Genomic DNA, 14,680 nt, shown 5'->3' with positions numbered 1-14,680 from the left:
CATGATTTCCGTTCGTTACTGTGACGCCAGCGAACTGTAATAACGATTCTTTATCAACAATATAATGAGCTTCGGGGACTGCTCGCATACTGAGCGTATTTTATATTTAAAGCCTAGTCGAAGAAGCAGAAGCCAAAGATGATGGAGTTAGATAAGAGGGAATCGAACTGATATCGATTTATACGTGTACACACATAGACACGGCGCCGAGAGCTTCCGTTTTCCTCGGCGCGCGGATGCATAAAATTTCCCCGGAGTAGTTTGCGTGCCCAAGCGCTTCCTCGTGCACTGACACTGTCTATCATCGGCGAGGGGCATTAAAGAAACATTTACCCTCCATACCAAACTCGAAACTTTCTCGGATGAATAATGGAACGGGTTAATTGATTCGCCGGCTCGATATTCTCCGCTGTTTATTGAATTCGCTGGTGTGTTATCCGTTGCGGGGGGAACAATAAAGCGTGAATTCTTGGACGCGACCGCTTAAAATCAATTCGATAAGAAAAATTTTGCTTTTTTTTTGTCGGAGTAAAAGTGAAAGCGCGAGTGCTATACTCATCGCCGCGTGAGTTAGTTTTTACGAGCCGAAAGAGAGAGAGAGAGAGGCTATTCGCGCGAATTCATACTACTGTCATCCGTGCAGCGTATACGAGACCAAAGTTGATTTGCGAGATTAAAAGAGCAAACGTCTGGGAATGATAAAGAGACAGCCGAATCGCGTGGTGCAGTAAATTAATAAAAGACAAATATAATCTGAATCGGCCAAACAAGATAAAAAGATAAAAAGGCCGCAATTTTTTTTGATAGGTGACGCGCGACCAAAGTGCTCAAGTCGCTGACATCCGACGACTTGATAAAGAGCATCAGAGAGCATCAGAGTCGGTACATATATATGTAAATATACATACATAACGGCGAGGCAACAACAACAAAGCGCATCACGAATGAATGAATCTAGTTATCGAGCGATTCCACGCAATATTGATACAAGTGCGTGCGCACACATTGATTACGCAAAAGAAACTACAAGATCATGCTGAATCTCGAGTTAACAGCAGCGCATCAGGGACGAAAAGGAAGCCCGAGACACCATAACTTCTCGACTAATTAAGCTAGCAGTGCAGCAGAACGAGAGCGCGTCACAGCTCCTGCTGCAGCTATATACACCGCGCGCGCGAAAAGCTGCAGAAACCGAGCGAGCGACTCGCGAGAGTTCGTTGAACCCCTGAAGTCGGGCTAAGGTGATCGAACCTGTTACGTACCGCGCGTTATACGCGTCTGTATGGTAGCGCACACAAACACGCGCGCTCGTATACACCATTTGAAACTTTGAACCTAACGGTGATGTGCAGAGAGTCGTCGTCGTCTCCCTGCTCTAATGCCTCTAATGCTGCGCGCGATACATATACATGCATACGCGTATGTCGCTGATCTACGAGATAGGGCTCTCGTGTAAATGCAGCGACGAGACCCGATGACCTTGATAAAGGCTTGTGAGGAGGATCGTGTGTGTATGCAGCGCGTGGGTATCGGGAGCCGTAGGGGCAGAGAAGAGAGAGAAAGAGATGTTATGGGAGTGGTAGAGGCAAAGGATTATGTGGATAGCCGTCGCGGTGCACCCACGCGTATATAATATACAGCCCTTTTTGCGATACTAAACGCTGCGATGTCTACAGCTATTCGCGATTTTTCGTCATTGGGTCGCGTTCGTCCCATGGGCGGCTTAATAATAATAATGGGCGGTTTAATAGAGACGTGAACAAAAATTTTATTACAATAAGACAATCGCTCACATCGTTATAGATCCGAGTCTGCCCAGAAAGCAGCAGCGATACGGCGATTCCAATAAGCATCGATCGTGTTCTATACGACTCGTCGCGCCACCCGCTATACATTCTATTTTCGAACCGCGCTGCCGCCGACGCCGTTCTCTGGAAATTCCAGAGACGAGTCGGGCGGACAGCGAAGCGCAGGAAACGGGCCGCTTAAACGTGTAGGGGATTTTCGGATGCTGTATTACGCTGCGCATCTCAGAATAGATGCGATGTAACCAAAAACGACGAATAGAAAACCAAGCTGGGATATAGTCGCAATCGATGGGTACACTTGTCCTAATAAGTACACACAAGTACTCGTACTTTTCTATGCCAGATACACACGACTCTCCCTCGCGGGTGTAAAGTGCGTTTTACGAGGCAGTTTGTGGCTAGCCTCGGAGCGCGAGCGACACCCTCTCTCTCTCTCTCTCTCTCTCTCTCTCTCTCTCTCTCTCTCTCTCTCCTCGAATATCCCTATAGAGTCTAGACATCGGGGGAAAAAGGAGCTTCGTTTTCTCTACTCTTTTCACATGCACACGCGTGTGCTTGCAAGCTCACTTTTTCGATACGCTAATATGCAGGTACGAAGTACTCGGGGATTGCTCGAGAGATTTCCCTTGGGTGCATAAAAAGAGAGCTTCGAAAGATTTAAGCGGAGAAAAATAATCGGCCCTTGGTTGTACGTTAGTATTATTATAGCAAATCCGAGTATGGACAATTTTCGACTGGCCTATCCCCTATCGCCCGGACATTGTGAATCTCTGTTTTTGGCTAGTGAAGCTAGGTGGCGCATAGACATTTTTCTATTTCCCTCATTTTAATCTGCGCGCAGAATGTATATAAATAGCGGTTGGCAATCTATGGCAAAACTGCCTTCTGTAATGAGCCGTTCATGCTATAACTTCCTATATATATATCTCTATAATCGTGAATAAAAATTCCTTTGAAGGCTTTTCTTTTAGGGCAAAAACGAAACAGCTGATCTATATACAGTTCAGTTGGCCAAAATTGTTTATTGCAAACCAGAGTTCAAGAGCTCTAGCAGTCTCGGCATCGTCTCGACCTATAGTGAACCTCGAGCGATAGCTAAACAGTGTCAATGCTTTATAACTATAGTGAAGTCACTATAGTAAAGTCACTATAGTGAAAAAATACTCTCGAGGGTTTGCGTCATTCGGTTAACATATTACTGTCATCTATTATAATATCGTGAAATAATAATTAAAATCCTCAATAGCAAAATTCAACAATCATCGATCACGTCGGCCCATACGAATAGCCACTATATATAATGCTCACTCAATCGATCAGAAAATCCGCAATCGCGCGCAGGCAGCAATGGCTATCGCGAGCGCGGCGATCGACGTGAAAAGAAAGAGGCCAGTAGCGGAGGATTCTTCCGAGAAAATTCCAGCGTGAAAAACACGCCGGCCCGTAATGAGCGGTACGCGTTGGCTGGCGCTCTGCATAGATCGCGAGCGACTCGCGCACGCGCGCGCGCGTGAGAGCAAAGTGCAAAGTGAAAGTAACATTCTAGTCACGTGACGAGCACGCGCTCGCTGCTAATACTCGGCCGATCTTCTTTACCTGCGCGCGAGCGCCGCTATTTTTATTTCTACTCGTGTGTTTTTGTCCGCGGAGCTCCTCGCGCGCACACCTATTACACAGGCGCTCTGCAGTGCCAGGAATGACGCTGTTTCGTGAGCTGCTTCCGGGATCGCGGTGGAAGTGTGTTGTTTGTTTTCGTTAACCTATTTTCCTTTGGATTTACTCACGTGGGATATCTTGATTGACTTTCTCTCTTCTGATGGACCGCGTGAGGAAATACACGAAGCTTTTGGTGGCATTTCATGCGTTATAATCACGCACCAAACGTGAAAAATCAACTTGCGTAAGAAAACGTGATGCGCCTGCATCAAGCGCCTAGATCATTCGGATCTCAATCACGTGTAATATTTTTAAAAGGACTCGACCGCCGCGAGGGAGTTGCAAAACCCAAAGAGTATAGCTGCTAATTGACCTGCTGAGCTTTTACGCTCGTCTTTTATAGGATAATTCCTTGCGGTTAAAAATAATCATATTTTTATTAATTAACTCTGGCGAGATCCTCTCAGCGTTTAACGAAATCCACACACATACAAGCTGCAGAGACATAAAACGACGAGGCCTTTTCGTTACACACACACACACACACACACACAGCAAGTGCGTGCACCGCAAGCTGCGCAGGGACAGAGAGAGAGAGAGAGAGAGAGAGAGAGAGAGAGAGAGAGAGAGAGAGAGAGAGAGCAACACCCGCAAGTTGCGGCTGCTCTAATCGCCGTGTCATAATGCTCGTCGGTTATGCCGGTGCATCTCCTCTGCTGCTGCTGCCTGTGTATAACGCCCTCGTGAGCGCGACGAGAAAGAGAAGAGAACATATACAGCGCCCGGTAGACGAAGGAGACAGCCAGACAGCAGCTCGAAGCGGGAGTTATTTATTAAATCGCCGGCGTATACGTGCAGATGCCGTGTATGCATCGGTTCATATAAATGCGCCGCGAATGGACATTACGAAACGACGCATATATTTTAATTAAGACGAGAGAGAGAGAGAGACGAGGAAAAAAATTACTTATTGCCGCGCGCGATAATATTGGTGTGTGTGTGCTAAATTGATTAAGCGCTGCAGAGAGCTGTACGACGCATATAGGTATATACGTAAACAGTGCGCGCGGTTCATTAGAAACAACGAATCGAATGTCGTTCGGCCCGGCGAAATTTTTTGCGCCAGAGATCCGTGCGTGTGTGTGTGTGTATAGAGAGAAGTGCAGTATATACAGCGTTTAACGAGCGCGCGCGCGCCGTCGTCGTCGGGGTCAGGGGGCGGAAGGGAGAGAGAGAGAGAGAGAGAGAGAGTTGTAAAAGGAGGAGGAGGAGGTCGGAAGGTGGGGGCGTACGAGCGCGCGTATAGCGCACGCAGCGACGTCTCCCTTCCTCTCGCTCCAGCGCTCGCGAGCGACGGTGAAGGGGTGACACGTCGTCGTCGGGGTCAATGCACCGGTAATCTCGCTGAAATGCCCTCTGCAGTCGGGAAAGAGACTGGTGCACACACCGCACGCTGCCGCTGCTATCAGGCGCGCAGGCGTCGGTACAGGCGCGTGTATGCGTGTGTGTATGTGCGCCAAAAATAGGGTACGACTGTGTGCGCGCGCGCGTGTATAACGTACGTGTATTATACGGTCGCTCTTTCTCCCGCGAATCGCCGTAGATCGCCCATTGTGGCGATTATTCGGCCGGTCTCTCCCTGCGATATGCATCATTTAACGTCCCGTATACTCGTTTCTCTCTTTTTCGACTTCATTTCTTTATTAGCCACCTCTAATGGGCTCTGATGTATGTATGGCCCGGCTGGATAAGCGAAAGATCGGATCTCGTATGTGCGCGGGGGAGAGTCGCCCGGTGCGTGTCCAAAAATTAAGCAGCCTTTTCGTGAGCTTTATAAAACGCGAGCTTTTTGCTTCGCTGATTAGGAGAAGACGGAGAAAAAAGATTCGGTGCGCTCACGCAAAGTCAGTTTGGACTGGCCTCTCGTTAGACTTGCTTGAGATACAGTAATCGAGAGAGAATAAAAATGCTTGTGCCCGAAAAATCCGAAAACACGCGTAAATAAGAAACAAAGAAAAGTCGCGATTCTTCCTGCATCTTATCGGCGGTATTTTAAGCGCGCTCATGACGAAGAATATACCTTATACGTATATATAGGCATCTATGTATGTATGCGCCAGAAAAAAGATTGCAGCGCGGATCTTGAGTGTGTTTATATTACGAAATTCGCTCTCTCGGTGATAAGCTGCGCCGACGACGGCTTTTTATACAGAGACAATAAAAAAAGCGAGAGACACCGGCCTTATCTCACGCGTGTCAATTTCTATTAAAACGCGCGCGGAAAGAATGCGACGCTCTTTTGTCTTGTAATTTTTAATTGATCCCTCTCCTCGTGGCGGCTCTTATCGATCCGAGATGTTTCCTGTATATATAGCCTCGAGATAAACGTATTACGGTAATCGCGCGCGCGCGGCGTACTATATCGATAAACTCAAAGTCTTCCTGCAGATAGTTCAAAAATTCAAATATTTTCCATACTGAATCTATCGGTTAGAATAATCATCATCTTCCTCTCGACATGAAAGAACTCGTCCTACACTTATCAACGCGATACACACACATACACACACAAGGCGTTATTACAGTCGACCGGTATATCATCCCACGGAGACAAGAAGAAAAGAAAGAGCGCGCGGCGCTGATAAGAGAATTAGAAAGCAGTGCGGGCTTCGTGCAACTGCAGGCCGCACCGGCACAGTGACACGTTGAGCTGCGAAAGCCTCGATCGCGATAATGCGCATACACAGAGAGAGAGAGAGAGAGAGAGAGAGAGAGAGAGAGAGAGGGAGAGAGAGAGAGACTGTATTCCCGCCATTGCGGAGGCGGGGATTATGTACCGTTCGAGTAGGCGCCGATGCGGCCTCCACTGCAGCGCGACTATTGCATTGTGTGTACACGAAAAATTAAGGGGAATATAATTACGACGCGAGCATGAGTTGTAATGTACTTTTCCTCCAAACAATGCAAGTCTCATGTGTGTAGTATGTATAAACGAAGGGGTACGCTGAGAGAGAGAGAGAGAGAGAGAGAGAGAGAGAGAGAGAGAGAGAGAGAGAGAGAGAGAGAGCTATAAGCTGATGAATTCATAAGCGCGCGTGTAATTGGTTTAGCGGCGTTCGATATGTCGTTGCAGTAAAAATAACGCAATTAAAGGGCGGATTAAAATAGACGGGGCGAGCTATAGCCGTTCGCGCTCGCGGCAACAACGAAACGCACCTGAAAAGTAACTTTCATAAGTATAATGGCTGTATACCTATACTCACAATAACCGCACGGACATGTGTATATCTGTCGACAGTCGCGTTAGAAAACACGATGGAAATATCAATAACAGGAAAGGGTCGTTCACCTCACTCTGCGCTGCTGCAACTCTAACTCTCAGCTTGTGTGTATGCGTAGTTTTCATTAGAAACGAGCAAACAAATTAATCACAACAAACGCGCATTTCCCCTGAAACGAGCGGCCATAAAGACGAAGCGCTCGCGCGGAGAACGAAAAACATGTTTTCACGTTTCATAAAGCAGCGCGAAAAATCCTGATGTCCTAGAAAACGAACTCTCGGTACACGCGGATCCGGAGAAAGCCGCGAGTCGCCGCGACGACAGATAGCTCGGCTCCGCGCGCGCTTCTATACACACGTATACACAGGGATATATAATACATACATGTACACTGAAGAAGACACAGCTATTTTAACTGAACTCGCACCAGTAATCCGTCATTGTACGAAGACTCGCCAAGATTACCGTAGAGTTCAGCAGTTTTAAAGCGACTCGCCAAAACTACCAGTGGCACACCGTTTTTCTTACTGAACAGTTGTTACGGTGGCAGAACGGTTAAAACTACCGGACTTTACAGCAGAAACGACTGTGTTTTTATTTCAGTGTACCGCGCACAGGATCTCGAATATTAAAACCGCGCAGGGAGTAGGAGTACAGAGCGCGATAAGCATCTCTCTCTCTCTCTCTCTCTCTCTCTCTCTCTCTCTCTCTCTCTCTCTCTCTCTCTCTAGCTCGAGCGAGAAATTAAAAAGGACATCGCTGGAGGCGATATAGTAAAGTAACAGTATATACACCTGGGCATACACCGGCGCTGCGATGATAAATAAAGTGAATAAGGGGAACGGGCATCGATCCGCTCGACAGCCGGGCCCATAAAGAAGCTTTCCCGTGTGCAGTGCGGGGGCCTTTTTAGAAATCTCTATCTCTCCGCGCCGCTTCTCTCTCCCTCGTCGATGACGAGGCGGCATGCATAAGCTGCGCGCATTGGCACGTTTATCTGCTAGATAGCCGAGAGTATTGGGGCCGGGAGACGCTCTGTGTAAGCTACACCTACGCCTCGCGGCTGCCGCTTCGTTTTCTGGGCCGAAAAATGCAGCTGTGCCGAGAGAGAGAGAGAGAGAGAGAGAGAGAGAGAGAGAGAGAGAGAGAGAGAGGCTCCGTTCACTTCCGCGTTCGCGCGCAGTCGTCGTATACGCCACTGAATGCCGCGTGTGTTTATTTCACTGCCACGGATGATTTTTTACCGAGTTCTTCGATTATTCCTCGGAGAGATATCGAGTCGTTTAAGCGGAGCTGATCTCTTATTCCGTCATTTGTGTGAGGTGGAGAGAGCTGCGTCGCGCGGAGTAATAATGGAAAGCAATCGAGCGAAATGACCGATAACTAAGAAGCGGTAGCTGCTCAACTTTACAACTGTTACGGACAGGATAGAATATATCGAATCGAATGCTTGCTCGACTCTGCATATAGGCGCAAGATCATCGACATCATCGGTACGAGAAGGATTGTAGAAAATATGAATATGATGAAATTGAATCGACGCTGTGCTCTGCCGATGACGGCAAATAAAGAGGACCGAGTCGTTTTCAAAGCCGCCGCATACTCCAGTGCTTCTTAGCGCGATGATAATAGTCGCGCGCCCCGCAATCGAGCTGGAAGTAACTTTACGTCGTGGGCAATTATTTTTGGCACAGTTCGAACAATTTCCCGTGACCTCAAAGCGTCCTTCGATTCATCGACGATATATGATACGTAACTATATAGTATAGAGGAAGAAACATTCAACGAAGTAGAATTTATTTCCGTCCTCGAGTCAAATCTAGGCGATTTCTCCTTGCAGTCGAGAGAATCCACTCACCGAGATGAGGATAAGGAAGAGGAAAAGGACGAGAGCGAGGGAGAGAGACAGAGTAGGAAAGCGACGAGGCCAGTGATCGCTGGGTAGGTCGAAAAATGCAACGACGCGGGCCGCAAAAGTAGTTCGAGGCGAGGCCGCACTGCAGTCGCGAGAACCTGTGTGATGGCTCCGGGCTAATATACAGTCACTGTATAAACTCCATTTATTAATTTTCATATGTATTCGCTGAAACCTAAAAAAAAGCTCTCGATTAACGATAATTCCGTGAAAACAGCGACAGGTGCAGCAGCAGCAACTTCGATTAAACACCCGACGGGGGAGAGAGATAGAGAGAGATTGCCCGCGCGTAAAAGCGAGCCGGTTCCGGGTTACATACGCCGCGGAGATCTATTCCGGCCGTCGCTGTTTTTTCGCCCTGAAAACGTCAGCCGCGCGCGGCGATTGTTTCGCGCCGACGACGCCGAATCAGTTTGCCGCGGTTTTTCGCGGACCCTCTCTCGCCCCGATAATGTATACATATATATGCAGCCGAAAGAGCCATAAGTATCACGGGCGACGATCTTTCACGCGCAGCTTTGCACACATGCGAGAGCGGAGAAATATTGCGCGCTTGAGGAGGTCAAGTGCGTTCGTTATTACAAGCTGGGGATAAATTTCGTGTGCGGTGTTTATGCAGCCAGTTTTATGGGTTTTGAGGGGCTGCTGTGTTATGCCATAGGTATGCGAAATTTAAACGCGAGATGAAGATAATGTCCGCGGATATTTTTTCCTTTTTTTTTTGCTTTGCCATCGAATCAATCATGCCTCGCTTATCTGCCGGGCGCAGAGTAGGCTGCGGCGCATAGCTGGGTAAGCGCCTTTAAACTATTTTCGAAAAAAGGCTGGTTACAATTCATCATACATAGTTGAAAAATGCAGGATTACGAGTTTCAACATAACGAATATAATTATTCAAATAAGGGGATACCTCGTTCGCGTATATGGATCTCTTAATTAAGGCTTTGTATAGATATAGGTTTCTAAATATAAAAATTTGATTGATCATCAATTATTTCAAAAACGACCCGAAAATTTGCATAGTCGTGTCGTGTAAAAAATTTCAAAAAAAAAAATAATATAAAAACTGCATCTCTTCGACACAGTCGCCTCTCTGTAATGTATTTAAATCAGAGAAAGGAAACAATAAATATAATCGCTAACAGGTTACGGCCCACCCCGAGCTTGTCGAATAAGGAGGCATTCGAATCAATAAAACAAGCAAAAAAAACGCGAAGACTCGCGCATAGAACGCAGAAAGAGAGCTAACTGTCGGTCTGGAATAAATCCATCAGAGCTCGTTCAAAAACCACTCAAAATTCACTCGCGCGCTAGATCTCGCCGCTCATCCATCACGGCATAGCTCTCTTGCAACGCGGCGCATATACAGCTCAAAAATTCCCGCATCCTCGATACCCGCTCTGACGCATCCATAAATCCATAGTCAAAGTTAACCCAGAAACCCAAGCCTCCGCGGTTATTCGCACTTCCGTCTCGTGTATTTTTGCGGCCAAGACGTCGCCGTGCGCGCAGTAGTGTACGTACAAGACAATATATAGGTATCCGCATATCCAGTCGCGGGACGACTTATCGCGAAAAGTCGTAGGTAGAATGCCGCCCATGTCTCTCGCAGCTGCAGCGCGGCTATGGTTAATAGCTATGAGAGGCAGAAAGACTTGCCCGTTACGTTCCGCTATAGATCACGCTCGTAAATCCTCTCCGCGTGTGCTATATACCCTCGCGGTCATGCGAAAATCGGCCGATAGCGATACTTATAAGCTGCTTCTGCGGATCCATCTCGAGAAATCGCTTATCCGTGGATCGCGCAAGGCTGTAAGACGATTAGAGCCGTATAGCTGCTGCTGCTGCTGCTGCTGCTGCTGATTCGACTCCGGATGCGTTATACAGCGGAGTGAAATGTCGGTCACGCGAAAATTCAATTTTATTGTACCGCGCGCGTGAAAAATATGCGCGATGAGAAGATACACATAGAGGTCAGCGCACATAGTAATACCGCGAATGACACCCAACGACTCTCTTTGCTCGCGGAAAAGGCATATCGGAGAAAAGTACGCGCCACAAAGAGAGGAAGCTCGCGATTTCCCAGAAGTATACACTGCGAATCTCCGGGGGTCTCGTCCAGTAGTATAGAGGACGAAGAAAAGAGTCGCGGCTGCTGTATTTATTATACAGCTCCGAGTATACGCGTATTTTTTAGACTCGCGCGCGACGTTTATTAACCTATATCCGCAGTGTCGCCGCCGAGAAGGAGAACGATATCGCGAAAGTGCGTCTCGCTCTTTACTTATGCACGATCGTGCGGTGTGTATGCGCGTACGGAGAGTCGTCGCGTTGATTTATCATCCGGTAGTTGCTGGGTTTTTACGCGAACAAATTTTCTCCAAGCGGCGAGTCACTTTTTTTGTACTTTATTCTTTTGTCACGGCTAACGGTAGTCAATATTGTGTCAATAGTAGTGAATATTGTGCAGATATTATAGAAGTATAACGCGGAGGTTGTGAGTCGTTAGATTTGTGTAGATTGAGATTTGAACATAGGTCTTTCGCTCTTGTAAGGTATCGTACTCACTTCATTACACTTGCATAGAACAGAAATTTAAGTGATATTCAGCAAGAACTAAGGCAATAGCAGTCATCGTTTGTCTCACCTGTAACAGAAATAAAAAACAATAATTAGACACAGTCGTGCGGAAAAATATAAGGATATTTCACACAACATATCAATGAAAATGATTGAATAGGGGCAATTAGGGCAACTGGGAGCGCTTCAAAATTATATGATTACATAGGTGTGCCTCGCAATCACTGGCATCAACCCTGCAAACTCTTACATCGTTAGGCGCGACAAATATTTAATAAATACACTATCGACCCGCACACCAGCTTCACGCGGTTAATCATCGCGCTTACATACCATACACAACAATATCGAGCAGCTGCTTCCGAGCCACCTCGAAATTATACAACTCTTATACTTACACGGCCTATGCCGCCGTGCATTGCGCAACGATATTACACAATTATACAAATGTGTGCTCCTCGCCGCGCGGCGCGGTTCTAAATGCTAATCAGCCCACCTATAGGCATTGTGGATCGCAGTAGGCCTCGTAGCTTCTATTTTTGTACGACGCCGCGAGACAGGGAAATGTCGTGATTCCGCAGAGCTGACATTTGACACGAGAGTGCGAGCTCGTATTCCACGTAAGTCGTCGGTGTTTTTATCGAGAGTCGTTGTCCTGCGAAGTGGGTGAACTGTATAACGGTGCTATCGAATTAGTTAAGCTTCGATAAGGCTTTAGAGAGAAATTCGAAGAAAAGTTCGGTTCGCGTGTAATTTATCCTCTGATTTAACTCCCAATTAGTGCCAAGCTTGCTGCGCTCAGATGATGAGCCGATTGGTCCTGTCTGTCGGTAATAGCGCTATCAGACATTATCCGTCCAATAAAGCTCCGTTAAACAAGGTTACTCAATATGCGTATAATCATATGAACCATACGCTACGAGAACTCCATGTAAATAATTCCTTTTCCACCGCGGAAAATTTAAAGAGCACTCAACGCTCATTCGATTATAATCCAACTACGTTATTTTTTAAAGGATATCAGCCCATTACGCCGTTAAGAATCGATCGAATAAAATCAGGCGCAAAAAGTCAAATTGCTTCTTCAAGCCAGCAGCACCATCGGCAGCAAATAAAAAAACCGGACTGCTACTTACGCGGCGGCGACAATGAAAGGCTCGCCGCGCGCGAGCGCGTAAAAAGAGAAAGAGTCTCTCGCGGAAAAAGAAAGAGGAAGCGCCGGCGCTGCTGCCGGCAATTACGCGGGCGGCACGTCACAGGCGCCACCGGCGCAGCGAGTAACAAGATCGGCGCAAATATAAGAATACAACCGGCATTATCGACGACGAGCCCCTTCGGACACAGCCACCTTCCGTCTGCTCTGTTCCACTGACCCCGTTCTATACAGCTCTCTCGGTATTGTTATATTGCCTTCTATATCCGCTGTGGACGTGCTCGGAGCTGCAGGGAAAAGGATAACGATCGCGTCTCACGAGAGAGCGAGTGCGGCTCCATCCGAGAAATCCGCGCTGCGAGAGAGATTCAATATCGAAGGGAAACACTGCCGCCGCCGTGGATTTTTCGACCTTGATTGTGTGTGAGTACCGAGAACAGCTGCAGCGTCCCGTATTTACCCGTATTTACCTTTAATTATCCCAACCTTTAACGAGCTGCAGCGGCGCGCACTCATTAATCTATATCCGCAATCTGGGATGATATCTCTCTATCAATCTTCTCGTAATAGATGCACACACAGCCCCGCCTCTCCTTCTATACATCCGCTCTTTCTCCGATGCCATTCCTCATCGGGCGTTTTTGCATTATAATACTCTTATACGTGTATAAATACGCGGACGCGCAGCTGCATGTGGCGCGAAATCGAGTTCAGCGGTGAGAGGAGAGAGGGAAAAAACGAAGGAGAGTTTATGCACGATCGCGTCAAGATCGAGAACGCCTCTTCCGGATCGTCGCATCGAGACGCGACGGCGATGATGATGCAGCGGCGAGTATGACTGGCGTCTTGGGCGTTAAATTGACTCTGCGTATCTGATGCGACGCCTCCGTTGTGTCTAGACGGCGAGTTTACAGTTAAGGGCTGTATTTTTGCGAGAGCAGGTGTTGTTGTTGTTGTACGCCGAGTGTATCGAGGTCAGAAGTGCGCCTCGAGACGGTGAAATCGAAAATGCGCGATGTAAGTGCAGTGTTTTTGTTTAACCGTATTATTATGGCAGAGGCAGTGCGATGACTAATCGGTCTTTATCGCGCGTTCGGGGGAAAAATTATAATTGGAAACTCGCGGAATCTATCGATTCAAAGTTCATAGCTGTTTACGCGATGGACGTAAAACTCGCAACTTTATACGCTCTACACCGGAGAGAAGCGGGAAATTGTTTATTATGTATATATTAATTAGCGTTTATCATAGCTATCGAGAACTTAAAAATTCTCGTAATTAGAATATCTTAACTGGACTCTCGCTCGGCCGTATGCATTTTATGCATATAACATAACACTCAATCATAAAACACGTCGATTATTCCATTGGAGCTAGCCGCATTTATGATATAACGGTGAACGAGCGATTTTTCGCCGCCGCAGTAGCATATCCGGCTGCAGCATCTCTCCCATAGAGAGAGAGAGAGAGAGAGAGAGAGAGAGAGAGAGAGAGAGAGAGAGAGAGAGAGAGAGAGAGAGAGAGAGAGAGAGAGAGAGAGAGCAGTACACCCGGATGTTTTCAAGCGTAAATATATCCCGGCTCTATATTTTATAATGCAATAGCCGACGTATCGTGTCCCATAAATAAATAACAAACAGCTCGATCGAAGCATCAAAGGATTCCTTAACGATTCTGATACACCCCCGCGCGAATATTCAGAGAGCGAGAACGTGCACCTATACTGTGGACTACTCCCGAGAGCGTTTATCGCGAGCGTCGGTCTCAAGTGACCCGGTTCGCGCAAGCGATATCGAGTCGATTTTACTCGGCTCTCTTTCTCGACGCACGACGAGGAAGTAAGTAACACCGTTGTTTATTATACGTGTGCTGCTGCTGCTGCTGCAGTTAGCGGCGACGTCGCCGCGCGGCGAGAAGAGGTCAACGGCATGAGCGCACTTGTGGCGTGTAACGTATACATCGAAATCTGGGAGATAGATTAATTGAATTCAGTGATTCTGAGTCATGCAGTGCAGCCGCTGCAGTGTTATGTGTGTGCGTTGATGAGGAGAGAGACTACTTTCGCAACATTGCGCAGCTATGAGAAACAGCTGCTGGAGTATAGTGTCTGAGCTTTTTAAGAAGTGAAGAGCAATCACTCTTAAACAATGTGATATAAAAAAAACTAGATTAACAGAACTCAGTTTTTGTTAACATCAATACCAACATCGTCGAACTATCAAAAAATTGTCTTGATATAATTCTTAAGTATATAATATTACCGTCCATATCAGTATAGAGTAAATTT

At 47.1% G+C, this 14,680-nt stretch overlaps 1 protein-coding gene across 3 annotated transcripts in view; it reads right to left on the bottom strand.

Moving 5' to 3' along the window:
- LOC100120799 (ABC transporter G family member 21) overlaps window positions 1-14,680 on the bottom strand; it is a 101,625-nt gene that overhangs the window by 20,516 nt on the left and 66,429 nt on the right. The window contains exon 2 of one of the 3 annotated variants that reach the window (XM_008212370.4): window positions 11,229-11,307. The exons of the other annotated variants lie outside the window; for them this stretch is intronic. Within the exon in view, the coding sequence (XP_008210592.1) occupies window positions 11,229-11,233 (5 nt within the window). The 5' untranslated portion in view covers window positions 11,234-11,307. The remainder of the gene's footprint in view (window positions 1-11,228; window positions 11,308-14,680) is intronic. 3 annotated transcript variants of the gene reach the window in all.

This window comes from Nasonia vitripennis, chromosome 2, assembly GCF_009193385.2.
Source record: "Nasonia vitripennis strain AsymCx chromosome 2, Nvit_psr_1.1, whole genome shotgun sequence".
Lineage (NCBI taxonomy): Eukaryota > Metazoa > Arthropoda > Insecta > Hymenoptera > Pteromalidae > Nasonia > Nasonia vitripennis.
The sequence above is the reverse complement of the archived record's forward strand: the minus strand, read 5'-3'. Positions and strand labels throughout refer to the sequence as shown.